The 27442-nt window shown below is 44.6% G+C and overlaps 2 protein-coding genes across 3 annotated transcripts in view; one reads left to right on the top strand and one right to left on the bottom strand.

Moving 5' to 3' along the window:
* efcab7 (EF-hand calcium binding domain 7) overlaps positions 1 to 11505 on the bottom strand; it is a 96485-nt gene extending 84980 nt beyond the window's left edge. For both annotated transcript variants that reach the window (XM_060830369.1, XM_060830370.1), the window contains exons 1-4: positions 11490 to 11505; positions 9619 to 9794; positions 4450 to 4661; positions 2160 to 2246 (exon numbers count right to left, since the gene is read on the bottom strand). In XM_060830369.1, the coding sequence (XP_060686352.1) occupies positions 2160 to 2246; positions 4450 to 4661; positions 9619 to 9793 (474 nt within the window). In that variant the 5' untranslated portion in view covers position 9794; positions 11490 to 11505. The remainder of the gene's footprint in view (positions 1 to 2159; positions 2247 to 4449; positions 4662 to 9618; positions 9795 to 11489) is intronic.
* A 368-nt stretch (positions 11506 to 11873) lies between these two features.
* LOC132819056 (centromere protein R-like) lies at positions 11874 to 27085 on the top strand. Its single transcript, XM_060830373.1, has 7 exons — positions 11874 to 12024; positions 18800 to 18830; positions 18920 to 19043; positions 20144 to 20213; positions 24513 to 24591; positions 25804 to 25897; positions 26918 to 27085. The coding sequence occupies exons 1-7, from the start codon at positions 12008 to 12010 to the stop codon at positions 26953 to 26955; spliced, it is 453 nt and encodes a 150-aa protein (XP_060686356.1). The 5' UTR covers positions 11874 to 12007; the 3' UTR covers positions 26956 to 27085.
* Positions 27086 to 27442: the final 357 nt, after the last annotated feature.

The following is a 27442-nucleotide window of genomic DNA, read 5'->3' as shown; positions in this document are numbered from 1 at the left end:
AGTTTGTTCTTGTTTTCCTCCTCTTCAGTGAATTTTATGCTTGTAAGGGTATTATTGATGGCCTTGAAGGTTTTCTCTAATTTGTTTTGTTTAGTGATGACAAAGGTAGTGGACCCAAAGTTTGGGTTGGATGATTGGCAGAGCTGTTTGTTCAGGTCTCTGCATTACTGCCTCTGCTAAGAACCCTGATATCGGAGATCCCATGGGTGCTCCATTGGTTTGTCTGTAGGTTTTGTTGTTGAAGGTGAAGTGGGTGGAAAGGCATAAGTCCACTAGCTTGACGATATTCTCCTTGCTGATGATGTTGGTGGTGTTTGGTGTGTGTGTCTTAGGTTCTTCATTGATGGATGTGAACAGGGCTATTACATCATTATTTCACCCTCTTCGATCTTAGCGTCATTGATGGTCTTCAGGAATTCTTGGGTGGAGTGGATGGATTGGCCTGAGTCTTTGACTAAGTGTTTTAGTTTTTGGTGCAGCTCCTTGGCTAATCTGTAAGTTGGTGTTCCAGGTAGCGAGACTAAGAATCTGAGGGAGGCTACAGGTTTGTGAATTTTGTGTAATCCATTGAAGCATGGTGTGTTGGATCCGTCTGGTTTCATTTTTTGGAAGTCGGTCTTATTTATTTTCCAGTTTTTTGAGTAGGGCTGTGATTCGGTTCTCTAGTTGTGGGGTCGGATCTATCGTCACTTGTTGGTAAATGTTGGTATCTGCAAGTAGTGCGTTTGCTTGCTCAATGTAGTCTCTTTGATTTAAAATGACTGTCAACCATCCAACCCAAACTTTGGGTCTGCTATATGGATGACACCTTCGTCATCACTAAATGAAACAAATTAGAGGAAACCTTCAAAACCATCAATAATACCCTTACTGGCATAAAAGTCGCTGAAAAGGAGGAAAACAACAACAAACTGCCGTTCCTAGATATCAAAGTAGAGCGAACAGATAATGGGGAACTTCAACCCAGCGTCTACAGGAAAGCAACACATACTGACCAAATATTGAATCACAGAAGCAATCACCCCAACACCCATAAACGAAGCTACAATAGAACATTATTTCAATGAGCCACCCTACACTGCAGTACAGAGGAACTATACAGAGCAGAAGAAAATCACTTATACAGTGATTCAACAAGAACGGGTATCCAATGAACACAGTCCGCTGACTTTTCAGCAACAAACCCCAACAAGCAGAAAAACATGTCCAGAAACCCTAGCTACACTCCACTTCATTAAAGGCACCTCGGAAATGGCTGCCAGACTACTCAGACCTCTTGGCATCATGGTAGTCTACAAACCCACCTACACACTAAAACAGCAGCGAATGAACTTGAAAGACCCTATACAGACAACAAACAAAACTAATGTCATTTATAAAATACCTTACATGAACTGTTACAAACACAACATTGGACAAACAGGCAGAAAACTAGTCACCAGGATACATGAACATCAACTAGCCACAAAACAACATGACCTACTCTCACTAGTATCCTTACACACAGATGAGGAAGGACACTACTTCGACTGGGACAACATATCCATCCAAGGAGAAGCCAAAAGAGACATGCACGAGAATTCAACAAACACATTTACCACCCCCTGAGAAAAAGGGCAGGAAATGACATCATTGCATATAATGACACACCACAGGAAATGATGTCACCAACCCAAGGAAACCTAAACACAAATAAAAAGTGGGCCATGCCACCAGTACTTCATTCGGAGGATCACTGATGATGTTATCTAGTATGGTGTCAAAATGTCTGAAAATGAACTTTCCAGTTCAGCGAGCAAACCTACATCCAGAACCTCAACCTGAGCTACAAGTCTTCTCAAAACTTGCTAATAGTCTTGATTTGCCTCTGGTTAGTATTTATTGGTTTGGAATAAATAATTGTCCTTTTGAAGAACTGGAATCAGGTCAGTATTTTCTAGAAACCTGATTTAATTACATGGTAAATTGGGGATATTGCCACAAAGGTTAATAATTTAATCAAAGTACCCAGTGCTAGGAGTGGTGGAGCTGAAGAATGCGCACACTTTCCTAAGGTGGATATAACAAGATATCCAATACATCCTGAGCTTGATATCCTGTTGCAAACAAGACTAATATAAGAATTATTAAATTTCAAAATTGCAATCCTGTTGTCATACCTCAGTATAATCCAATTTTCCATCCTTATTGATATCAGCTTCACCCATGATCATTTTCATTTCTTCATGTGTCATCCTCTCGCCATTCTGTAGTGAAATGAAAGTGATACAAGTCATTGCATCAAATACAGCACGATGATACAGAGTAATAAAGCTGTTCCCTTTATAATAAAAGAATACAAACTGAATTGAAATATTGAGATGACTACATTTTTCATGATCATTAAGAAACTTAGCAAATATTTCCACTGGGCGTGTGACATCATGGCAACATTCTATTTGCTAATGCCACGCAAATTACATCTGTATTTAAACAAACCAATATTCTGGTTATTTGATGCAAAATTTTGCGTTATTATTTTCAGGGTCAGGCATCTTGTCTTCCCTTTCCCTGCCATACTATACCACAGTGATAGGAATTGAGAAAATACTCAGGTCTGCTGCTACAGTGGTTCTGTTTAAATGGATCACAATAGGTGTTGTGAAAATCAAACCAAATATCCGGATTATTATGTTGGTCACCACTTTACGATGAGTCAGAAGCAGCACTGAAGGAGTTCTGAAGATCAACTTAAAATGTTAACTCTGTTTGTCCCTCCACTGATACTGCCTAACCTGCCATCTAGGTCTTCGCTCCACCCTCTGCAACTGGATCCTCAGCTTCCTGACCCACAGATGGCAGTGAAGATCAACAACAGCACTTCTCCTCGAGAATCCTCAACACTGGTGCCCCCCTTACAAGGATGAGTTCTCAGACCCCTAGTGTAATCCATGTACACCCATGACTGTGTATGCAAATTCTAAGCGAACGCCACCTATAAGTTTGCTGACAACACCACTGCGGCAGGAGAGATATCAAACAACGATGAGTCAGAATAGAGGAAGGAGATAGTGTGCCTGGTGTCTTGGTGCAATGATAACAATCTCTCTCTTAATGACAGCAAAACAAATAACTGATCATTGACTTCGGGAAGAAAGGAAAAGGACATGCCCCTATCAACAACAAAGCTAAGAGTGTTAAGTTTTTAAAAGTGCCGATCACCGACAATCTGTCCTGGACCTCCCACATAGCTGTGATGGTCAAGAAGGCACAAGCCTCTTCTTCTTCAGACTGTTAGGAAATTTGACATGTCCATAAGGATCCTCAGCAACCTTCACAGATGCACCATAGATGCATAAAAGCCTGGTACAGAGACTGCTCTGCACAGGATCATAAGAAACCACAGAAGGTTGTGTGCACAGCCCAGACTATCAGGGAAGCCAATCTCCCATCCATGGACTCCATTTACACTTTTTGTTGCCATAGAAAGGCTGCCAAAGACTCCTTCCACCTCAGTAACGCTCTCTTCTAATGTTTTCCGGCAGGCAGAAGATACAAAAGCTTGAACACATGCACCAACAGGTTCAAGTACAGCTTCTCCCTTACTATTTTTAGACTATTGAACAGATCTCTCTAACTTCAAATAATATTGATCTTGCGAATGTTGATCTTGCTTTGTGCACCTCCTGTGCAGCCATAACCTTGTATAACTCGGATCTGTCCAAGCACCCAGTGATCTGCATGTCTTTGTATGCTATGACCTGCCTGTACGACTCGCAACACAAAGCTTTTCATTGTACTTAAGTACTTGCAACTACAATAAATCAAATCAGCTTTTCACCATCTGCAGTATTCTGTTTTTCAAATGGTGCAGGTGCTCCAAATGGCTTGACACCATGGACTTGTTGGGAACAAAAAAAATGCCAGTAATTCTCTTGCTGGCTATTATCCAATGACCCCTCACGACAAAGTACATGTCTATGAACATTGAGCAATGCGAAGATCAGACGTCACTGTTTACACCTTTGTTGTAGGATCACTTGGATGAGGGATTGGGAGACCCCTATGTCTGTGAAATTGTGCATGTTGAAGAACATGAAAGCAGAAATAAAATTAGAAAAAGAAAAGCTGTCATGTCTGTGAGGTGGAATAGGTGAAAGGGAAGACTTACTTCATATATCATTTCAGGCTCAAATTCTGGGATCAGAATATGTAGAGCAGCAACGTGGCTGGAGAGGGGGATATTCCAACAACCCAAAGTGCCGATCTAACAGCAGCAATGTTGGGCAAAGGATTGGCATCACCCACATTTTGGCTTACATGCATTAAGGAGGCATGTAATGAATTTAAATAATATTCAAATTATTCATCTTGCAATTGTAGATTTGGACGAGTTTGGTAGCCTTTGGTTACCATTTGAGGTTTGGAAATATATTCTACTTTCTTTAACAAAAGAAAATAAGCACTTACAGTAGTGAGAACTTTGTAAAGCTCTTCATGTGTAAGGTAGCCATCATTATTTAGATCAAGCTTCTTGAAAGCTTTCAACAATTCACTCTTGCCTGTACGTTTTTCATTTTTCAAAATCTCGCAAAAGTCATCAAAGTTTAATTTCTTGGTATGCTGAGTCCAGTACTTCTCAAGCGTCTTCCTGGAAGGATTTCTTCCAGCCTGCTGGAGAACTATGATATAAACAAATTATGCAATTGTTTAAATAATCTACTTAGTAACATTTAAATAAAGACAAAATTCTATTTTATATGACATTTTAAAATAGCTTATCATTAGATAACTAAATTAATCAGAAGACAATTCCAGTGTAGAAACACAGACAAATCTATTTACTTGATGAGCATCCTAAGCAACTTCTAAAACAAAATGACATTAATACACTACATAGTGATGCAGAATTTATCAGTGTGTATATGAAGACATTCCAGTCAGAACCATCTCTGTCCAATTGCTGCCATCACTCAGATGAAATCAAATAACGTCCAGTGGAAGTGCCAAGTCTCTGGTCTGATGTGCTTAACTGAAGAATTTTTGTAACAGGGCAAATTATGCTAAAAAACTGGGACATGCAATCCTTCATACCCATTTAATTTTGAGCAGTTCTAACCAGTTAATTTTTCTTCCATCATCATTAATTTCAGAACTTATTTACATTCAAGTATGATGTCTACTGTGGTGGAATAAAAGTAGAAAGTGCAGGGAATACTTTTGTCAACACCGCTGAAAGACCATAAGATTAGAAGAAACAAGAACAGGACTAAGCCATTCCGCTTCTCCAGTTTGCTCTACCATTCAATAGGATCATTATATTTTCCGACATTGTTCACAATCACTTTCCTGTCTTTTCCATATAGAGCCTTGATGCCTCCTACAGATCAAGAATCCATCTTTCTTACCTTAACTAAAGACAAAGACTCTGCCCCATCACACTCTCAGGCAAGAAGATCCAAAGATTCACAACCCTTTGAGAGAAGAAATTCCTCCATGTCTCATTTTAAATTAGTACTCCTTTATTCTGATATAATGACCTTTGAACCTAGATTCTCCCATGAGGGAGACCATCCTCTCAACATGTGCTCTGCCAAGCCCCTTAAGAGTCCAATAAATTTCAATTAGATCACCTCTCATTCTTCTCAACTACAGAGAGTAGAGTCCCAAGCTATTTAGCCTTTGCTCCGAAGACAATCCATCCATATCAGGGATCATCCTAGTGGATATGCTCTGAACTGCCTCCAATGAAATAATTTTGTTACTTAAATAAGGGGACCAAACTGTTCACAGTACCTCAGATGAGGTCTCCATCAACACTTTGTACAGGATCACAGTAAGATTTCCCAGTATTATACTCCAACCCCTTGAAATAAGGGCCGACATTCCATCAGGCTCCTTAATTATTTGTTGCATCTTTGTGCTAGCTTCTGTTTTTACATGCACAAGTACCCCCCCAAGTCCCTTTTTGCGACAGCTTTCGGCAACCTTTCTGCATTCTTTCTGCATTTTAATAATATTCTCTTCTTTTCTCCCCCATTCTAAAATGAACAACTTCACATTTTCCCACATTGTGCTCCATCTGCCAACATTTTGCCAACTTAAATAATGTATTGATATCTTTCTGTAAAGTTTGTATCCCACCACTTAGGTTGTTATTGAACAGAAATATAACATTTTCTCTATTGATGCTGAGTATTTCCAGCATTTTTTAAATTTAGATTTTCAAAATATTCAGTATTTTCCTTTTGTCCATTGTAGTGGGCTTATAAACATTGTTTTGCATAGAGGTTTGAAGTAAATTATAATTTGATAAGAATTATGATTTGAGTCTTTTCCAACTTTTTTTCTATAGTTATTGTATTTTGAGTTCTTTCTAAACTCTTTTTATTGCAGATTAATTATTTTATGTATCAGATAATTATCATGGTTGCCAAACATACACTTTTCAGATCTGTCTAACCTTGTGCTGATATTCGAGAAAAAATTCAATGTTACAAGATAAATAGAACAGCAAATAAAAACTGAAAAACTATAAACACTCATCAGGCCAGGTAGCAATAATGGAAAGAAATATTCTAGACTGATGAGTCTTCATCAAAATTGTACTATGAGAGAAAAAATGAAAACATTTTTAAACCATCATATGGAATTTAGCTCTGTTGTCCATATGTTAACAAAGGCTTCACGATTAAGAATGGAGTACCTGGTGAAAAACAAACTGAATGTCAGTGAGCATGTTATTCTGCGGAAGTGCTACTTGATAGCACTATTGAGGACATTGTCCATCACTTTTCCTTATGCTTGAGAGTAGACTGATTAAGTGGTGATTGGCTGGGGTGGATTTGTTCTGCTTTTTGTGTACAGGACATGCCTGTGAAATTTTTCACATAGTAGGACAGTTGCCAGAACTGTTGCTGCACTGAGCACATATCTTCAAAACTATTACCAGAATGTTAGAAGGCAACACAGCCTTTGCAGTATCTAGTGCTTCTAGCAGTTCCTTGCTAGCACCTGGAGTGAATCAAATCAGCTGACAAGGCATCTGCAGGGGACCTCTGGAGGAGGCCAAGATGGATTATCCACTCGGTAATTCTGGCTAAAGGATGTTGAAAGGTCGTCAGCCTTAACTTTTGCACTGATGTGCTGGATTCCCCTATCACTTTGGGGATATTTGTGGTGCTTCTGCCTCCAGTGAGTTGTTTGATTGTTCACCACTATTCACAATTAGTCATGATTTGGAGATGCCGGTGTTGGACTGGGTTGTACAAAGTTAAAAATCACACAACACCAGGTTACAGTCCAACAGGTTTAATTGGAAGCACACTAGCCTTTGGAGCAACGCTCCTTCATCTGGTGATTGATCACACAATCACCTGATGAAGGAGCGACGCTCCGAAAGCTAGTGTGCTTCCAATTAAACCTGTTGGACTGTAACCTGATGTTGTGTGATTTTTAACTTCATTCACAATTCGATGCAGCAGGACTGCAGAGCTCACATTTGATCAGTTAGTTATGAATTGCTTAACTCTGTCTATCACTTAGTTCTTACGATGTTTGGCAGATAGTTAATACTGTTTTGTAGCTTCATCAGGTTGTCACCATATTTTCAGAAAACACTGGTGCTGCACCTGGCATATCATTCTACTCTCTTCGTTGAACCAGAGTTGATCCCCGAGCTTAAGGGCAACAGTAGACTGTGAGATATACTGAGCCATGACATTGCACAGTGTCAGGATTACAATTCTACTACTGTTGACAATCCACAGAGCCTCATGGATGCCCAGTCTTGAGTTGTTAGATTTGTTTCATGCCTGACATCTATTCCACTTAACATGATGATAATGCCACATATCACAATGGAGGGTATCTCAGTGTGAAGACTGGACATCGTCTTCACCAGGACTGTGTGGTGGTCACTCTTATTGATACACCTCGCGGGAGTTCAGCACAGGAAAACAAGTCCTGCTATTGCTGGGGTCACCTCAAAAGTTACATATTTTAAAAAGTACTCAGAGCCCCCCAATTTACATGTTTTAGACCTAGATTGACAGAAAGCATGGATCAGTTTCTGTACTCAACAAGAACTACTATTTATTACAAACAAACAGATTCAAACAACTACGAACTATCATCTTATAGTTGTACTACTTGAAACCCCAACCACCTTATAAGCTCCCACTCAACCAGCACTTACAGACAGAAAGAGACAGAATAAAAACATGGGTGTTATGGGTGGACAGAAAGTTTGGAAAGATGGTTTAGTGGTCCCTGTCCACAGGACTTGTTGAAATGATCCTTGTGTTTCCTGTGGAAACCCAAGTTGTAAAAGGCATGAAACAAATACAGAATATGGTAGAATTACTCAACATATATATGGAAACACAAACAAACTTAAAGTTTCAGGTTGATGACTTTCCATCAGTATAACGAGGTACTATATGGTTCATTAATTACAGGCATTCCAGTCTCATAAAAATTTAACATGCCCAGTAAAGACAGAATGCTCAATGTGATATATTGGCACATGCAGCAGGTGTTAAGTTTGTTCAATGATGGTACTCTCACATTAGATTAGATTAGACTTACAGTGTGGAAACAGGCCCTTCGGCCCAACAAGTCCACACCGACCCGCCGAAGCGCAACCCACCCATACCCCCACATTTACCCCTTACCTAACACTACGGGCAATTTAGCTTGGCCAATTCACCTGACCCGCACATCTTTGTGACTGTGGGAGGAAACCGGAGCACCCGGAGGAAACCCACGCAGACACGGGGAGAACGTGCAAACTCCACACAGTCAGTCGCCTGAGTCGGGAATTGAACCCGGGTCTACAGGCGCTGTGAGGCAGCAGTGCTAACCACTGCGCCACCGTGCCGCCCACATGGAGGACCTTGGGTTAAAACTCTATCCCAGATCTGAAATTCATAATCTAGGTCAACATTTCAGTGCAGTATTCACAAAGTACTGGATTTTCAAGTAAACCGTCTTTTGGATAAGATTTATACTAAGGCCCCAGCTGGACGTAAGCAATCATGCCAGTACTTTTGAAGAATCAGGAGCTCTCCTGGTGTCCTAGCCATCATTAGTCTTTTAAGCAATACCAATGATTAATTAATCTAATGTTCTGTTTGTTGAACTGTATTACGTTTGCCTAACCTGAAGTTGCTGCATTTTAAACATAATTTATTAGCTGTCATACTGAAGGCATGAAATGTGCTTTACAGCTTTAATAACGTGAACTACCTTTAATAGATTTCTACTGTTCTGACAAAAGGTCATGGACCTGAAAAGTTAAGCTTCTCTCTGCCCAAATGCTGTCAGACCTGCTGAATATTTCCAGAGTTATGCTTTTATTTCAGATTTCCAAATCTGTATCATTTCATGTTGTTCATGTTGAAATGTTAAGCCTCAAGTGCTGTTCACCCTATAACTTAACTTTAAATCTGACAGTTTTATTTCACAAAAGTAATCTCTGCTGTTTTCAGGTTTGGGAGACAGCAATTTAACAAAAATACAGTATCACTTCAAAGAACTTGCAGTACAATGGTGTTTAGTTGTTTTCAAAACATAAATTCAAAAATACAAGTATAAAAACTTGTTTAACCGTATTTGCTGTTTTAATTATAACCTTACCCAGACAGAGTTGATCTTTGGAAGTGATATTCTCTAAACTGGTTCGAAATACGGTCAGGTAAGCTGCTCTACAGTTTCTGTAAAAAATCTCGTCTTCAGTACACTGAGATCTGCCAGATTCAGATTGCCTGGGCACAGATGAAGTAGCTGTGATGCTTCCTTGCTGAATGGACATTCTGAAAATTCAGAAGAATATGTTTTATACAAAATACCAACAGTCATCAAGGTGATAAAGGCAAGTAGAATGGCAAGATCACCCGAGTATGGGTTAGTTTCCAGAAGCATGGGGCTTTTGTAAATCGACCAACCACTTTATTAATTATTATTTTGCTTCTAGTATATTATAAGGGTATGGAAATGACAAATGTTGATTATTCAGAAGTGAAGACTAGTTAAAAATTTTAAAGGCAGCTTCCAGTTTTAGTCAGTTACTAAACTACACCCACTCTTTACCAATGCTGCTACATTTTCTGAAGATTTGAAGTGGTGGTTAGGATGTCAATCAAACAGATTGCTTTGTCCTTGATAGAATCATAGATATACAGCACAGAAACAGATCCTTTGGTCCAACTCATCTATGCCGACCAGATATCCCAAGCTCACCCTGTCCCATTTGCCAGCACTTGGCTCATATCCCTCTAAACTCTTCCTTTTAATAATAGTGTTGAACATCTTCAGTGTTGTTGAAACTAAAACCATTCAGGCAAGTTGAAAGTTTTCCATCACTTTTGATTTGTACATTCTAAGTGGCAGATTTTGAGGAATCGGGAAGTGAATTATATGCTATAGAATATGCAGCCTCTGACCTGCACAAGTCACCACACTATTGACATGGCTCAAGCAGTTAAGTTTTTGGTCAAAGTAAGATGAAAAGATGAAAAAAACATGGAAAGCTCTGGGGTGAAAAGGACTAAGCAACTACTGCAAGAACTACTGTCTGACTCTCTCTCGTAGCTGCAGTACTTATATGCTTGGTAAACTTAAGTTTCTGGTCACTTGCAACTCCAGGACATGGATAGTAAGGGCTTTGATGATTGCAATGTCTTCAAATATCAAGGGTTATGCTCTCACTTCTTGATGGTAGTCATTGCTTTGTACTTACCTGACAGGAATATTATTGCCATTAATGACACCAAGTCTAAATACTGATAAATGATAATGCTGCATGCAGACATGAATGGTTTTATTAACAGAGGAATTGTGAATGGAACTAAACATTGACCAAACAACAGCAAACACCCCAAGGGAAGGTGACTGATGAAACATCTGTGTCTAGGAGACAGTGATGGCCTGGGGTTGAGAGGATGTATTTGCAAATCCTATTTATGAAGCCGGAACTAATTTTAATTACATGAAAATGCATTCTATTTTCATCACATCAAATGTTTATCTAAGTTCCCTGCATTCCTTGAAGACATTTCCACTAACTTTTCCATGACGTAACTTAGTGCCCTTGCTACTGCTTCCCAAGCATCATTCAATTTCACACTTTTAAACCCTTTCCCAGTTTACAAACAAGTTGCTACAAAACACCCCTCTTATTCCTCTACTATGCTAAAAAGAATTAGAATATCTTCAGAAAAAGTAGTTTTCCCATTTTATTATGAATTCGCCCTGTTAGTCGCGTCTTAAAGCAAAACAAGTGAAATTTAAGACATCCATTATAAGTGTAAAGAAAACTTTTACATCTTAAATATCTGAACTAGATCAGGACCACAGCTAAACTGCAACTTCTTCGCACTCACAAAACTATAATGCAACTTTCCAATATTTATACTTCCAAAAAAAGGTAATGTCTCTGGAGTTTAATAACATTGCCAAATATGCCAATTGCCTTCCAGTTTATGAATATATTTGGAGCGAGTTCTCACCTCGCTGCCTGGGCCTTGGCTGTCACCATGGAAACCAAATGGAGAGGAAGCCGCCCTCACTATTTACCATCCGGGTCCCGAGAAGAACCCGGTCACAAACAATAGTTCCGGTTTCCGGACCAAGTTGCTTCAAACTTTACTGTTTTAATTAATCTTTACAAACTTAACTTTATATCACAGATCAAAACAAAGGGTGCTGTAGGTAGAACAAAGTTAAGCGCCTCTCGTTCCCTTATCCAGTTTATTGACTGACGTTTGTTTCCCTGTCCTTTATACTCTCATATTTTTACCCCACCACAGATTTTATCAGATTTCGTTGATTCGTTCTAAATGTATTGAATTTCATCCGAGACACTGATTCAGGTACTGACGGGTTTAAACCTCTACAGAACAAACACTGAAAGACTTGACCGTGCTTTGGTGGGAGAAAGTAAAGCTGGGAAACACACGAACGCGAGGAGAAGCACCCGGAGCGAAAATAGAGCGACACCGGGCGGGAAAATCAAACCAGGAGGAGGATGGAGGCGAAACGACCGTGAGTGAGGGGGGAGGGTGGAAGGGGGAGACGGTGGGCCGAGGAGGGAGGGGGGAAGGGGGAAAAGGAAGTGGAATGGAGGGAGGAGAGGGAGGAGGGGAAGGATCGGGAGGGGGCGAAGGGGGAGGGAGGCAAGAGTGGGATCGAGAAAAGGGGGAAGAAGGATGAGCGGGGTGATGGAGAATGGCCGGAAGAAGGGGGAGAAGAAGGAAGTAGGTGGGTGATGTAGAAAGAGGGCGAGAGGGAGGTGAGATGGAGAATGGGGGGAAGAAGGGAGGAGGGAGAGATGGAGAATGGGGGGAAGAAGGGAGGAGGGAGTGATGGAGAATAGGGGGAAGAAGGGAGGAGGGAGAGATGGAGAATGGGGGGAAGAAGGGAGGAGGGAGAGATGGAGAATGGGGGGAAGAAGGGAGGAGGGAGTGATGGAGAATGGGGGGAAGAAGGGAGGAGGGAGAGATGGAGAATGGGGGGAAGAAGGGAGGAGGGAGTGATGGAGAATGGGGGGAAGAAGGGAGGAGGGAGTGATGGAGAAAGGGGGGAAGAATGGAGGAGGGAGTGATGGAGAATAGGGGGAAGAAGGGAGGAGGGAGTGATGGAGAATAGGGGGGAGGAGGGAGTGATGGAGAATGGGGGAAGAATGGAGGAGGGAGTGATGGAGAAAGGGGGGGAAGAAGGGAGGAGGGAGTGATGGAGAAAGGGGGGAAGAATGGAGGAGGGAGTGATGGAGAATAGGGGGGAGGAGGGAGTGATGGAGAAAGGGGGGAAGAAGGGAGGAGGGAGTGATGGAGAAAGGGGGGAAGAATGGAGGAGGGAGTGATGGAGAAAGGGGGGGAAGAAGGGAGGAGGGAGTGATGGAGAATGGGGGGGAAGAAGGGAGGAGGGAGTGATGGAGAATGGGGGGAAGAAGGGAGGAGGGAGTGATGGAGAAAGGGGGGAAGAAGGGAGGAGGGAGTGATGGAGAAAGGGGGGGAAGAAGGGAGGAGGGAGTGATGGAGAATAGGGGGGAGGAGGGAGTGATGGAGAATGGGGGAAGAAGGGAGGAGGGAGTGATGGAGAAAGGGGGGAAGAAGGGAGGAGGGAGTGATGGAGAATAGGGGGGAGGAGGGAGTGATGGAGAATGGGGGAAGAAGGGAGGAGGGAGTGATGGAGAAAGGGGGGGAAGAAGGGAGGAGGGAGTGATGGAGAAAGGGGGGGAAGAAGGGAGGAGGGAGTGATGGAGAAAGGGGGGAAGAAGGGAGGAGGGAGTGATGGAGAAAGGGGGGAAGAAGGGAGGAGGGAGTGATGGAGAATAGGGGGGAAGATGGGAGGAGGGAGTGATGGAGAATAGGGGAAGAGGGGGGGTTGGAGAAAGGGGAAGAAGGGAGGGGGGTTGGAGAAAGGGGAAGAAGGGAGGGGGGTTGGAGAAAGGGGAAGAAGGGAGGGGGGGTAGGGGAAGAAGGGAGGGGGGGTAGGGGAAGAAGGGAGGGGGGGTTGGGGAAGAAGGGAGGGGGGGTAGGGGAAGAAGGGAGGGGGGGTTGGAGAAAGGAGAAGAAGGGGGTGTTGGAGAAAGGGGAAGAAGGGGGGGTTGGAGAAAGGGGAAGAAGGGGGGGTTGGAGAAAGGGGAAGAAGGGGGGGGGTTGGAGAAAGGGGAAGAAGGGGGGGTTGGGGAAGAAGGGGGGGTTGGGGAAAGGGGAAGAAGGGGGGTTGGAGAAAGGGGAAGAAGGGGGGTTGGAGAAAGGGGAAGAAGGGGGGGTTGGAGAAAGGGGAAGAAGGGGGGTTGGGGAAAGGGGAAGAAGGGAGGGGGGGTTTGAGAAAGGGGGAAGAAGGGAGGGGCGGTTTGCATGGAGAAAGGGGGGAAGAAGGGATGAGTGGGAGATGGAGTAAGGAAGAAGTGGCGTGGATGGAGAAAGGGGGGAAGAATGGAGGAGGGAGTGATGTAGAATGGGGGGGGATGAATCGAGGAGGGAGTGATGGAGAAAGGGGGGAAGAAGGGAGGAGGGAGTGATGTAGAATGATGGGGAAGAAGGGAGGAGGGAGAGATGGAGAATACGGGGAAGAAGGGAGGAGGGAGTGATGGAGAAAGGGGGGGAAGAAGAGAGGAGCGGTGTGGATGGAGAAAGGGGGGAAGAAGGGAGGAGGGGGGTGGATGGAGAAAGGGCAACAAGGGAGAGGGGGTTGGAGAAAGGGGAAGAAGGGATGAGTGGGAGATGGAGTAAGGAAAGAGGGGCGTGGATGGAGAAAGGGGGGAAGAAGGGAGGAGGGTGTGGATGGAGAAAGGGGGGATCAGGGGGTGTGATGGAGGAAGGGGGGATCAGGGGGTGTGATGGAGAAAGGGGGGAAGAGGGGGGTGTGATGGAGAAAGGGGGGGAGAGGGGGGTGTGATGGAGAAAGGGGGGGAGAGGGGGGTGTGATGGAGAAAGGGGGGGAGAGGGGGGTGTGATGGAGAAAGGGGGGGAGAGGGGGGTGTGATGGAGAAAGGGGGGAGCAGGGGGTGGATGGAGAAAGGGGGAAGAATAGAGGAGGGGGGTGGATGGAGAATGTGGGAGGGGCATGGAAGGAGAAAGGGGGGAGCACGGGGGTGTGATGGAGAAAGCGAGGAAGAAGGGAGGAGGGGGGTGATGGAGGAAGGGGGGATCAGGGGGTGTGATAGAGGAAGGGGGGATCAGGGGGTGTGATAGAGGAAGGGGGGATCAGGGGGTGTGATAGAGGAAGGGGGGATCAGGGGGTGTGATAGAGGAAGGGGGGATCAGGGGGTGTGATAGAGGAAGGGGGGATCAGGGGGTGTGATAGAGGAAGGGGGGATCAGGGGGTGTGATGGAGGAAGGGGGGGATCAGGGGGTGTGATAGAGGAAGGGGGGATCAGGGGGTGTGATAGAGGAAGGGGGGATCAGGGGGTGTGATGGAGGAAGGGGGGGATCAGGGGGTGTGATGGAGAGAGGGGGGTGTGATGGACAAAGGGATGAGGAAAGGAGGAGGGGGTGGATGGAGAAACGGGGGAAGAAGGGAGGTGGGCGGTGGATGGAGAAAGAGGGGAAGAAGGGAGGTGGGCGGTGGATGGAGAAAGAGGGGAAGAAGGGAGGTGGGCAGTGGATGGAGAAAGGGGGGGGGAGAAGGGAGGAGGGGTGTGAATGGAGAAAGGGGGGTAAGAAGGGAGGAGGGGGTGGATGGAGAAAGGGGGGGAAGAAGGGAGGAGGGGGTGGATGGAGAAAGGGGGGGAAGAAGGGAGGAGGGGGTGGATGGAGAAAGGGGGGAAGGATGGGAGGAGGGGTGTTGGATTGGTAGAGGAAGGGGGTATGGAGAAGGGACAGTGGAGGAGGCTGTGGGGAATAGGGGAGGAGGAGGAGAGGAGGGACCGATGGAAAAGGAAATGGGGAGGGGGAGGGGCCAATTAGTGAGGATGGGCCATATTATAAAAATTTATTATCTTGTGTACTTGTACATGAAAATATGGGACCAAAAACTGGGAAATAGAACTCTTTCTCATTCCATGTTCAAACTGCCTTCTCTTTTTATAATGATACAATGTATGTCACATTAAGAGGAAGAAGATCTTATCTTGCCCAATGTAGGCCGTGTATCAGATGCTGCCTGACCTGCTGTGCTTTAACCAGCAACACATTTTCAGCCGTGTATCAGAATTGCCCAGGCTCATTTGTGCAACACAATCTAGCTAATAAAGTGAAAGCCAGAAAGACATTTAGCCTTGTTTTGCTGTTGAACAATGTCGCTGATAAGGGCTCAAGCAGGATCATTAAATGACGAGGCCAGATTACATGACAATGGATCAATGAGAAGTCAATTAATTGATTTTAAGCATAAGAAATGTGTCTTGATGAATCAATTATAATTGATTGTTGAACAGAGTCCGATTAGGTCACGTAACCAATAACAACTCAATTATTTATGTGTCACACAAACCTTGTCCTTTTGCAGATGAAAATTAAGTATCCCTACAGTATAGTTTAATGCTGTGCTAATCACTAACTCCAGGTGAGAAGCACAGTTGTAATTCTGGTCTTACTCATCTATTTGTCTCACTCCTTCCTTCCTTCTCCCGGCCAAACCACCACTCATCATCAGTTTAAATATCGTTATTTCCCAGTTGCATTCTGTTCTAACAAAGGGTTGCTGCATTCGTGACATTAAGGTGCAAGTTAACTCAAATTTTTTTGGCAATCGCCTTTTTGTAATCTGGCCCCTGAAAGGCTTTGTCTGACCTTCACTTTTGACTGTGATACTAACTGTTGGGCAAACGAAATCAAATCCAGAAAAATGAGTCAGGCTCAAAACAAGAAAAACTGCAAAATTAGCTTTGTCCAGGTGTACAAGAAAAATGCAGGAGGTTAGATAGGAACTTTTTTTTTATTTCGAGTCAAGAATGTCCAGTAACTGATATCGTAAGAGCCTTAGAGAAGTACAGCATGGAAGCAAACCCTTCAGTCCAACTCGTCCATGCCGACCAGATATCCCAAATCTAATCTCGTTCCATTTGCCAGCACTTGGCACATATCCCTCTAAACCCTTCCTATTCATACACCCATCCAGATGCCTTTTAAATGCTGTAATTGTACCATCTTCCACCACTTCCTCTGGCAGCTCATTCCATACACTCACCTTCTGCGTGAAAAAGTTGTCCCTTAGGTTCCTTTTTTATCTCTCCCCTCTCACCCTAAATCTATGCCCCCTATTTCTGGACTCCCTGACCCCAGGGAAGAGACTTTCTCTATTTATCCTATCCATGCCCCTCATGATTTTGTAAGCCTCTATAAGGTCACCCCTTAGTCTCCAACACTCTAGGGAAAACAGACCTAGCCTATTCAACCTCTACCAATAGCTCAAATGCTCCAGCCCTGGCAACATCCTTGTAAATGTTTTCTGAGCCCTTTCAAGTTTCACAACATCCCTCCGATAGGAAGGAGACCAGAATTGCACGCGGTATTCCAAAATTAGCCTAACCAATTTCTGTATAGCCTCAACATGACCTCACAACTCCTATACTCCGTGATCTGACCAATGAAGGAAAGCATATCAAATGCATTCTTCACTATCCTATCTACCTGCAACTCAACTTTCAAGGAACTATGAACCTACACTCCAAGGTCTCTCCCCAGAACCTTACCAATAAGTGTATAAGTCCGGCTCTGATTTTCTTTTCCAAAATGCAGCACCTTGCATTTATCTAATTTAAACTCTATCTGCCACTCCTCAACCCGTTGGCCCATCTGATCAAGATCCCATCCTAATCTGAAGTAACCTTCTTTGCTGTCCACTACACTTCCAATTTTGGTGTCATCTGCAAACTTACTAATTATACCTCCTGTGTTCCTATCCAAATAATTTGTATAAATGACAAAAAGTAGTGGACCCAACACCGATCCTTGTGGCAGTCCATTGGTCGCAGGCTTCAAGTCTCCAAAGCAATCCTCTACCATCACCATCTGTCTTCTACCTTCGAGCCAGTTCTGTGTCCAAATGGCTAGTTCTCCCTGTATTCAATGAGATCTAACCTTGCTAACCAGAGTCCCATGGGGAACTTTGTCGAACGCCTTATGAAGTCCATGTAGATCATGTCCAACACTCTGCCCTCATCAATCCTCTTTGTTACTTTTTCAAAAAACTCAATGAAGTTTGTGACGCATGATTTCCCTTGCCCAAAGCCATGTTGACTACCCCTAATCAGTCCTTGCCTTTCCAAATGCATGTAAATCTTGTCCCTCAGAATTCCCTCTAACAACTTGCCCACCACCGATGTCAGGCTCACCGTTCTATAGTTCCCTGGCTTGTCCTTACCACCTTTCTTAAGTAGTGGCACCTCATTAGACAATGTCCAGTTGTCCAGCACCTCACCTATCACTGTCGATGGTATAAATATATCAGCAAAGGGCCAGCAATCACTTCCCCCTGACTTCCCACAGTGTTCTAAGGTACATCTGATCAGGTCCTAGAGATTTATCCACTTTTATGGGATTGGGCCAAGATATCCAGCACCACCTCCTGTAATATGGACATTTTTCAAGATGTCACCATCTATTTCCCCACATTCTGTGTCTTCCATGACCTTCTCCACAGTAAACAGTGATGCAAAATACTCATTTAGTATCTTACCCCATCTCCTTCAGCTCCACACATAGGCTGCCTTGCTGATCTTTAAGGGGCCCTGTTCTGTCCCTGGTTACCCTTTTGTCCTTAATGTATTTATAGAAATTCTTTAGATGCTCCTTAACCTTATTTGCGAAAGCTATCTCATGACCCCTTTTTGCCTTCCTGATTTCCCTCTGAAGTATTCTCATACTGCTTTTTTACTCTTCTAAGGATTCACTCGATCTCTCTTGTCTATACCTGAGATATGCTTCCTTCTTTTTCTTAACCAAAACCTCAATTTCTCTAGTTCTTATAGGTCAAGATTGGGCATTGAGAGTCTATTTCAGCTTGTATGAAATGAGAGATTCATTTCAGGGAGCAAATAATGGCATTGTGATGAATAAGTACTGACAGTAGAGCAGAATTTGTAGCACCAGTGGAAGCATACATCAGACCACATTAGGCAGAGAGTTAAATTGACATTATGCTTGCTTTATTAATATCTGTTGCTTTGAACTGATGAAGAATCATCTAGACTCGAAACATTAGCTTGCTGTCTCTCCAAGAATGTTGCCTGCTTCACTGTGATTTCCAGCGTTTTTTGTTTTCAATACAGATTCCAGCATCCGCAGTAATTTGCTCCTACATTTTGCTTCTTTGAAGTTGTACGTTCTGGTATTTTCCTAAACAAAACACATTTCTTTTAATCTTTCAGAGTTAAACGGTCACTAAATTTGGAAAAAAAGGTAAGTATTATACATATGAAGATTTGGAGACGCTTTCATTTAAACAAAAAGTTAAAAATGGTGACTTAAGGCCACTTCTCCAACTGCAGGAAGATGAAGCAACACCTTGCAAGAAGAACCACAAGGTTTCCATTGAAAGATTTTCCCCAGTTACTGGAACTCAGTGTCTTAGCCCTTTTACCCCCAGGGGCACACATTGTAGAGCAAGATCTGGTAAAGTAATAGCAATGTATTTGAAAGTTATTTCATTTTGTTTAGTGTGTTATCCTATTGCTTAGTGGCATACTATCAATGTCTTGATAATTACGTTATAACTAACTGATGGATGCATCGTATGTTCCAATTTTGGAGTAGCATTGCCCTAGAGACCAAGATGATTTTTAAATTTCTTTTTAAAAGTTTCTGCGAAACATTTTGTCCACAATAATTTCAGAAGATGTGAAATAAAGGGAAAATTCTATCATAATCTTGGTATGATCAACCAAATTATTTCCTCATATAATAAACTTAAAATTGTAATGAGGATATAGTTTAGACTAATTCTGCACTCCCTACCCCTATGTAAAGTCACCACAGACAGTTGAGGGGAAAGGTTCAGAGGAAGAGTCTTTGATGGTAACCATAGAATCCTTGCAATGTGGGAGCAGGCCATTCGGCCCATAGAGTTCACACTGACCCTCTGAAGAGTATCGCACCCAGACCCACCCCCTGCCCTCTCCCTATGACCCGTATTTCCCATGGCTAACCCACCTAGCCTACACATCCCTGGACACTATGGGCAATTTAGCATGGCCAATCACCTAACCTGTATAGCTTTGGATTGTGGCACCCAGAGGAAACCCACGCGGACACGGGCAGAACGTGCAAACTCCACATGGCCAGTCATCTGAGACTGAAATTGAACCTAGGTCCCTGGTGCTGTGAGGCAGCAGTGCTAGCCACAGTGACATCCCTAAATTCACAACCTCGGCTGGTGTGTGAATTTAACTCTCATTATTGGCATTAGAAACTAGCTGTCCCGCCAACTGGGTGAACTGACCCCTAACCTCCACGTAATATCGATACAAATAGCAATTTCTTCATGATATCAGCTGTAGAGTCTTGCTGATTTAGAGTCAGGTGCTTCCTCTTAGGAAGAGTAAGAAAGCTGATTTAGGAAGTCTTGTTTAAAAACAGTTTTCGTCAAGGACAGATTTTAGACCATTTTCCCACCTATCCTCAGCAGCAGGAAGTGCATAATAAGGCATTTGGGAAAACATTGTTCAGTTTTGTAAGGTCAGAATCAAATATAGTTGTTTTCTGTTGTTTTATAGATGTTGCTGAATCAAATGTGGAAAAGTCTAAAACTTCCACAAGAGGGCATCTGTATGCAGCCCAGAAAGAGTGAGTTACTGAATCACTGTCAATTCTTGCAATCTATTGAAAAGGGACTACCCTGAATAGTGCAAAATTTTGAAGAAAACTGCTCTACCACTTTAACATTATATATTATTAAAATTGCAAATGTGTTGCTGGTCAAAGCACAGCAGGTTAGGCAGCATCTCAGGAATAGAGAATTCGACGTTTCGAGCATAAGCCCTTCATCAGGAATAAGAGAGAGAGAGCCAAGCAGGCTGAGATAAAAGGTAGGGAGGAGGGACTAGGGGGAGGGGCGATGGAGGTGGGATAGGTGGAAGGAGGTCAAGGTGAGGGTGATAGGCCGGAGTGGGGTGGGGGCGGAGAGGTCAGGAAGAGGATTGCAGGTTAGGAGGGCGGTGCTGAGTTGAGGGAACCAACTGAGACAAGGTGGGGGGAGGGGAAATGAGGAAGCTGGAGAAATCTGAATTCATACCTTGTGGTTGGAGGGTTCCCAGGCGGAAGATGAGGCGCTCCTCCTCCAGCCGTCGTGTAGTTGTGTTCTGCCGGTGGAGGAGTCCAAGGACCTGCATGTCCTCGGTGGAGTGGGAGGGGGAGTTAAAGTGTTGAGCCACGGGGTGATTGGGTTGGTTGGTTCGGGCGGCCCAGAGGTGTTCTCTGAAGCGTTCCGCAAGTAAGCGGCCTGTCTCACCAATATAGAGGAGGCCACATCGGGTGCAGCGGATGCAATAGATGATGTGTGTGGAGGTACAGGTGAACTTGTGGCGGATATGGAAGGATCCCTTGGGGCCTTGGAGGGAAGCGAGTGTGGAGGTGTGGGCGCAAGTTTTACATTTCCTGCGGTTGCAGGGGAAGGTGCCGGGGGTGGAGGTTGGGTTGGTGGGGGGTGTGGATCTGACAAGGGAGTCACGAAGGGAGTGGTCCTTGCGGAACGCTGATAGGGGAGGGGAGGGAAATATATCCTTGGTGGTGGGGTCTGTTTGGAGGTGGCGGAAATGGCGGCGGATAATACGTTGTATGCGCAGGTTGGTGGGGTGGTAGGTGAGAACCAGTGGGGTTCTGTCTTGGTGGCGGTTGGAGGAGCGGGGCTCAAGGGCGGAGGAGCGGGAAGTGGAGGAGATGCGGTGGAGGGCATCGTCGATCACGTCTGGGGGGAATCTGCGGTCCTTGAAGAAGGAGGCCATCTGGGCTGTGCGGTGTTGGAATTGGTCCTCCTGGGAGCAGATGCGGCGGAGACGAAGGAATTGGGAATATGGGATGGCGTTTTTACAGGGGGCAGGGTGGGAGGAGGTGTAGTCCAAGTAGCTGTGGGAGTCAGTCGGTTTATAATAGATGTCTGTGTTGAGTCGGTCGCCCGAGATAGAAATGGAAAGGTCTAGGAAGGGGAGGGAGGAGTCTGAGACAGTCCAGGTGAATTTCAGGTCGGGATGGAAGGTGTTAGTAAAGTTGATGAACTGTTCAACCTCCTCGTGGGAGCACGAGGCAGCGCCGATACAGTCATCGATGTAGCGGAGGAAAAGGTGGGGGGTGGTGCCAGTGTAGTTGCGGAAGATGGACTGTTCCACATATCCTACGAAGAGGCAGGCATAGCTGGGGCCCATGCGGGTGCCCATGGCAACTCCTTTAGTTTGGAGGAAGTGGGAGGATTGAAAAGAGAAGTTATTCAGGGTGAGGACCAGTTCAGTCAGTCGAAGGAGGGTGTCAGTGGAAGGGTACTGGTTGGTGCGGCGGGAAAGGAAGAAGCGGAGGGCTTTGAGTCCTTCGTGATGGGGGATGGAGGTGTACAGGGACTGGATGTCCATAGTGAAAATAAGGCGTTGGGGACCGGGGAAGCGAAAATCCTGGAGGAGGTGGAGGGCGTGGGTGGTGTCCCGAACGTAGGTGGGGAGTTCTTGGACTAAAGGGGACAGGACCGTGTCGAGGTATTGGGAGATGAGTTCGGTGGGGCAGGAGCAGGCTGAGACAATGGGTCGGCCGGGGCAGGCAGGTTTGTGGATTTTGGGCAGGAGGTAGAAACGGGCGGTGCGGGGTTGTGGGACTATGAGGTTGGAGGTGGTGGATGGGAGATCCCCTGAGGTGATGAGGTCCTGGATGGTCTGGGAGATGATGGTTTGGTGGTGGGAGGTGGGGTCGTGGTCAAGGGGGCGATAAGAGGAGGCGTCCGCGAGCTGGCGTTTGGCTTCAGCGGTGTACAGGTCAGTGCGCCAAACTACCACCGCACCTCCCTTGTCTGCGGGTTTGATGGTGAGGTTGGGATTGGAGCGGAGGGAGTGAAGGGCTGCACGTTCTGAGGGTGAGAGGTTGGAGTGGGTGAGAGGGGTGGACAGGTTGAGTCGGTTGATGTCACGGCGGCAGTTGGCTATAAAGAGGTCGAGGGCGGGTAGGAGGCCTGCACGGGGTGTCCAGGTGGATGGGGTGTGTTGGAGGCGGGAGAAGGGGTCGTCAGAGGGTGGGCGGGAGTCTTGGTTGTGAAAGTAGGCACGGAGGCGAAGGCGGCGGAAGAATTGTTCAATATCTCGCCGCGTGTTGAACTCATTAATCCGAGGGCGTAGGGGAACGAAGGTGAGGCCCCTGCTGAGGACTGATCTTTCATCCTCAGAGAGGGGGAGATCTGGAGGGATGGTGAAAATCCGGCAAGGCTGGGAGCTAGGACCTGGTGTGGGACTGGAGCTGGAGCTGGAGCTGGGGGCGGGGTTAGGGGCGGGGACAGAGATCGAAGTAGGGGCGGAGTTAGACGTGGTGACGTTGATCGACGTAGGGGCGGGGTCATGCGTCGTGACGGAAATAAGCGTGGGGGCGGGGTTATGCGTAGTGACGAAAGACGGCGTGGGGGCGGGGAAACCTGAGGATTTGTGCTCCTGCAGGTTAGTGATGTCAGTGGGGGCGGAAGTGGCTGCGTCGACGGCAACCGGAGGGGCGGAAATGGTTGCGGCGACGGAGGAGTGGTGGTCATTCCCGGTGGCCGCGTGGGTCGCGGGTACGTCGGCGATCGTGGAAGCGGTTGTGTGTGTGGTGGTCACCGGGGCAGTTGTAGGGGCGGCGATCGCGGGGGCTCCGAGGTCGGTAGGGGCGGAAGTGACGTCACGGTCGGCGGCGGCCTTTGGTGCCGCGGGCGCTGTGGAGGCCACATGTGTAATGGCGTCCGACAGGCCTGTGGAAGATTCTGGACTAGTTGAGGGGCCACGAGTGTGGGGGTAAGTACATGAAAGTTTTTGGTACTTACTGTCTTTAATCTCTGATAGGGCTAGGAAGAACTGTTTGTTGAGTTTGTGGATTCTTCTGTAGATGAAGAACAGCAGGGGTCCTTTGCAGGTCTGTGAGAGTGTTGTCCTGAGCTGGGGTAGTGCTGATTGCAGGGAGTGTAGGTAGCGACGCATGGCTGCAAGGGTGGAGCGGAGGATCCGGAGGGAGGTCTGTTGCTGGAGGCTTCGGATTTGTTGTAGGTACAGGTTGTCCTGGTTGGGTCCAAATTTTGTTGGTTGGAATGTAGTACTCCACCGAGGACATGCAGGTCCTTGGACTCCTCCACCGGCAGAACACAACTACACGACGGCTGGAGGAGGAGCGCCTCATCTTCCGCCTGGGAACCCTCCAACCACAAGGTATGAATTCAGATTTCTCCAGCTTCCTCATTTCCCCTCCCCCCACCTTGTCTCAGTCGGTTCCCTCAACTCAGCACCGCCCTCCTAACCTGCAATCCTCTTCCTGACCTCTCCGCCCCCACCCCACTCCGGCCTATCACCCTCACCTTGACCTCCTTCCACCTATCCCACCTCCATCGCCCCTCCCCCTAGTCCCTCCTCCCTACCTTTTATCTCAGCCTGCTTGGCTCTCTCTCTCTTATTCCTGATGAAGGGCTTATGCTCGAAACGTCGAATTCTCTATTCCTGAGATGCTGCCTAACCTGCTGTGCTTTGACCAGCAACACATTTGCAGCTGTGATCTCCAGCATCTGCAGACCTCATTTTTTACTCGAAGATTTTATATTATTAAAATTATCTATACAGGAAGTATTAGATCACCTGCGATATTGCTCACAATAAGTTAAGGAAGACGTTGAATGTGGTGTTTACGGCAAATGTGCACTGTGTGTACAACTTTCAATATGATCTATCTAAATCATGAGTAATATACAGAAAGGAAGTCACTTCGCATATTTGATTACTATTATTGCTGTCAGCTCTAATCCCACATCCCTACCCTTCCCTGTATCTATATTTTTGCTGTTCAAATTCTGATCTCATATCCTTTTCATTGATGAAGAATTAATGTGTACAAATTATCACGTTCTGAAATTTGTGATGTAATTTGAGTCTTTTGATTTAGGCTAAATGCTTTGAGGTCAAAAGTGGAGAAGTCTGTCTTGGTTATCAAAGCAACCAGGGAGAAGTTGAGTGCTCTGCAGGTCAGTCTAGATGTTCTGATAAAAGTCTACTATTTAAATATAGATAGCAGAAATGCCACTTTCACTCCACTTCACTTCATTGCTGAAGACATAGTTGATCTTCAGGTGTCGAGTGCCTCAGTCAAGTGACTATTCTTCATTTCTGGGTTTAGACAGCACCCATCCTATCCCTGGAGTCAATACCCATGCCTAAAAGCATGGTCTTGCTTCTGGGCCATTTGTTCACAACCAAATTACATTTTGCACCAAATACAACTTAGAATAGAATCCCTACAATGTGGAAACAGGCCATTTGGCCCAACAAGTCCACTCTGACCCTCTGAAGACTAACCCACCCAGACCCATTCCCTACATATGCCCCTGACTAATGCAGCTAACCAACATATTCCTGAATACTGTGGGCAATTTAGCATGGCCAATTCACCTAACCTGCGCATCTTTGTGGAAGGAAACCGAAGCACCCGGATGAAAACAATGCAGACACGTGGAGAATGTGCAAACTCCTCACATACAGTCGCCCGAGGCTGGAATCGAAGCCGGGTCCCTGGGACTGTGAGACAGCAGTGCTAACCACTGAGTCACCGTGCCATCCTCTCTAGACTAAGGTGTCTCCAGTGTGTGCCCTAATTTCTTTATTCATTTTTGTTAATGGAATAATATTAAAAAGTATTGCCAAGTATTTGTTCATTATATTCCAGTAATTCCTGGAAGTCTCAACTCAGTTGCCAGCATATTTGATTAGATACTCACTTGTACAGTGTCCTGTTACTTTTATAGAGATTATGATTTTATATCTCCTATCTAGTGGCTGAGTTATGAAAATTTTGACCTATTTGGTAAAATGTGACTTGAGGATGTGTGATAATTTTCCACTGGAAATTCTGCCAGAACCAGTTTTGACCCAATCTTTTGAGATAAAATGGTTTGCAAATTCCTCATTTTTCTTTGACTTACATCCTACGTCACTCATGATTATTTTTATTAAGAAATCTGGAATTACGGGTAAGCATAGGATTAATAAATGTGCCATTTCTGTCTTTGTCACTATCAATTGCTACAATTAGTGTACTGCCCTAGTCATGATGCCTGAATAGTGCCTCTTAAAGCTGATCATTTACTTTGGAGGAGGAATTCAATTGTATTTTTTTGGGTGGGGATGCACGTGGGAGAGTTCTGTTTGTCATGCAACAAGCTTATGACTTATTATTTCAGGCTTTAGAGGGCAGAAAAGAGTTTGAATATTTCCTTGGTGCCTGTAACAAGTCAGGGGATCTGACTGCTGAACTCCGAAAAAATAGAGAACTCAGTAAGTATCAGAATTTCAGTTTGCAAGTTTTCCAACATTTCCAATCCCATGCTAACTGTAGAGAGAATTGTATGTTTTTCCGTGCTTTGCAAATTGACCTACACAAATGCAACTCTACAGAGCAGAGCTGTTTTGTGTTGTGACCGAATTGGGAACTAACAGAAAGAAAATTGGCAATTAGCTTTTTGCGTGACCCTGCCAACATTCAAATGCTGCATGGTCTAATTCATGCAGCTATATTTAGTAGCTCAACGAGTAGTTTTTCTCAATTGTTTTCCAAAATCAGCAATTCATTGTGTAGGTTTTGGAGTATTTTGATGCCCGGGTGAGACAACCTGAGCGCAAACTTATCCAAGGATCATAGAACTCACTCTTCTATAAATAACTCCACATTTTTGAGTGGTAAGGCTGCTGAGCAGATGGCAGAGTGCCTATGTTGAGACTAAAGGAAAGAGAATGATTCTATTCCACTCCTAAAACATTCCCAAGTAAAATAACATTCACTAGGCATAGGAACATGATGTTAATTTAGTCTGTAAATTGAAAGAAAATGCTGGTGTTGGTGAAGTGTATTAAAAATAGTGTTTCTCTAAATGATCTAGTCACTATGTTGACCGGTCTGTTACAGCAGCCTGAGATGAAAACCTGCATTGAATGGACTGTTCCTTGATAGAGGAAAGGTGATAAAGATATTACAGTTGGTTTCAGAACTCCATGAGTCAGGCAAGAAAAATATCAGCAGAGTTCCAATTTTTGATTTTTCTGTAATATATGGTTTTAGAAAGACTGTACCCATAAATGTTGGATAAGAATGTAATTTGGGTCAATAATGACGGATATCCATGGTATTAATCCTCTGCTTCCCTGTGTTTGACGTGCCTGGCAACGTGTTTGGCCAATTAAGTAATGTTGCTAGTGCTTTTGGAATTGTGGTTCACTACCTTTATCAGATTAGTGGAAGAAAACATTGTAACTTATTTCCAATGCAAATTATAATTGTTTATCTTTATTTTGTTGTAGTGGAAAGAAGAAGCAACCAAGCTGCTAAAGTTCAGTAGAACTGAATATGTAATTCTTCTTAAACTGTTGGCTTTTCATTGTATAAATCAAGGCTACATAGGTGCCTTGATAATTTTCTTTTTTTGGTAGTCTTTCTGTTAAATGTAATACAATAATATACATTTCAAATATGTTGTCTGAAATTAATTCTTGAAAGAAAATCTTCCATTCTGTTTAATTTCTTTAAAGCAGATAAGTTAACTGAAGATTTAATCATTGGTCTAATATTAACCTCCTAACTCCCCAAAGCCTGTCCACTATGTATAAGGGCTGAAAATGTGTTGCTGGTTAAAGCACAGCAGGTTAGGCAGCATCCAAGGAACAGGAAATTTGACGTTTCAGGCCAGAGCCCTTCATCAGGAATGGCTCTGGCCCGAAACGTCGAATTTCCTGTTCCTTGGATGCTGCCTAGCCTGCTGTGCTTTAACCATCAACACATTTTCAGCTCTGATCTCCAGCATCTGCAGACCTCACTTTTTACACTAT

This window comes from Hemiscyllium ocellatum, chromosome 9 (assembly GCF_020745735.1).
Source record: "Hemiscyllium ocellatum isolate sHemOce1 chromosome 9, sHemOce1.pat.X.cur, whole genome shotgun sequence".
Classification (NCBI taxonomy): domain Eukaryota; kingdom Metazoa; phylum Chordata; class Chondrichthyes; order Orectolobiformes; family Hemiscylliidae; genus Hemiscyllium; species Hemiscyllium ocellatum.
The sequence above is the reverse complement of the archived record's forward strand: the minus strand, read 5'-3'. Positions and strand labels throughout refer to the sequence as shown.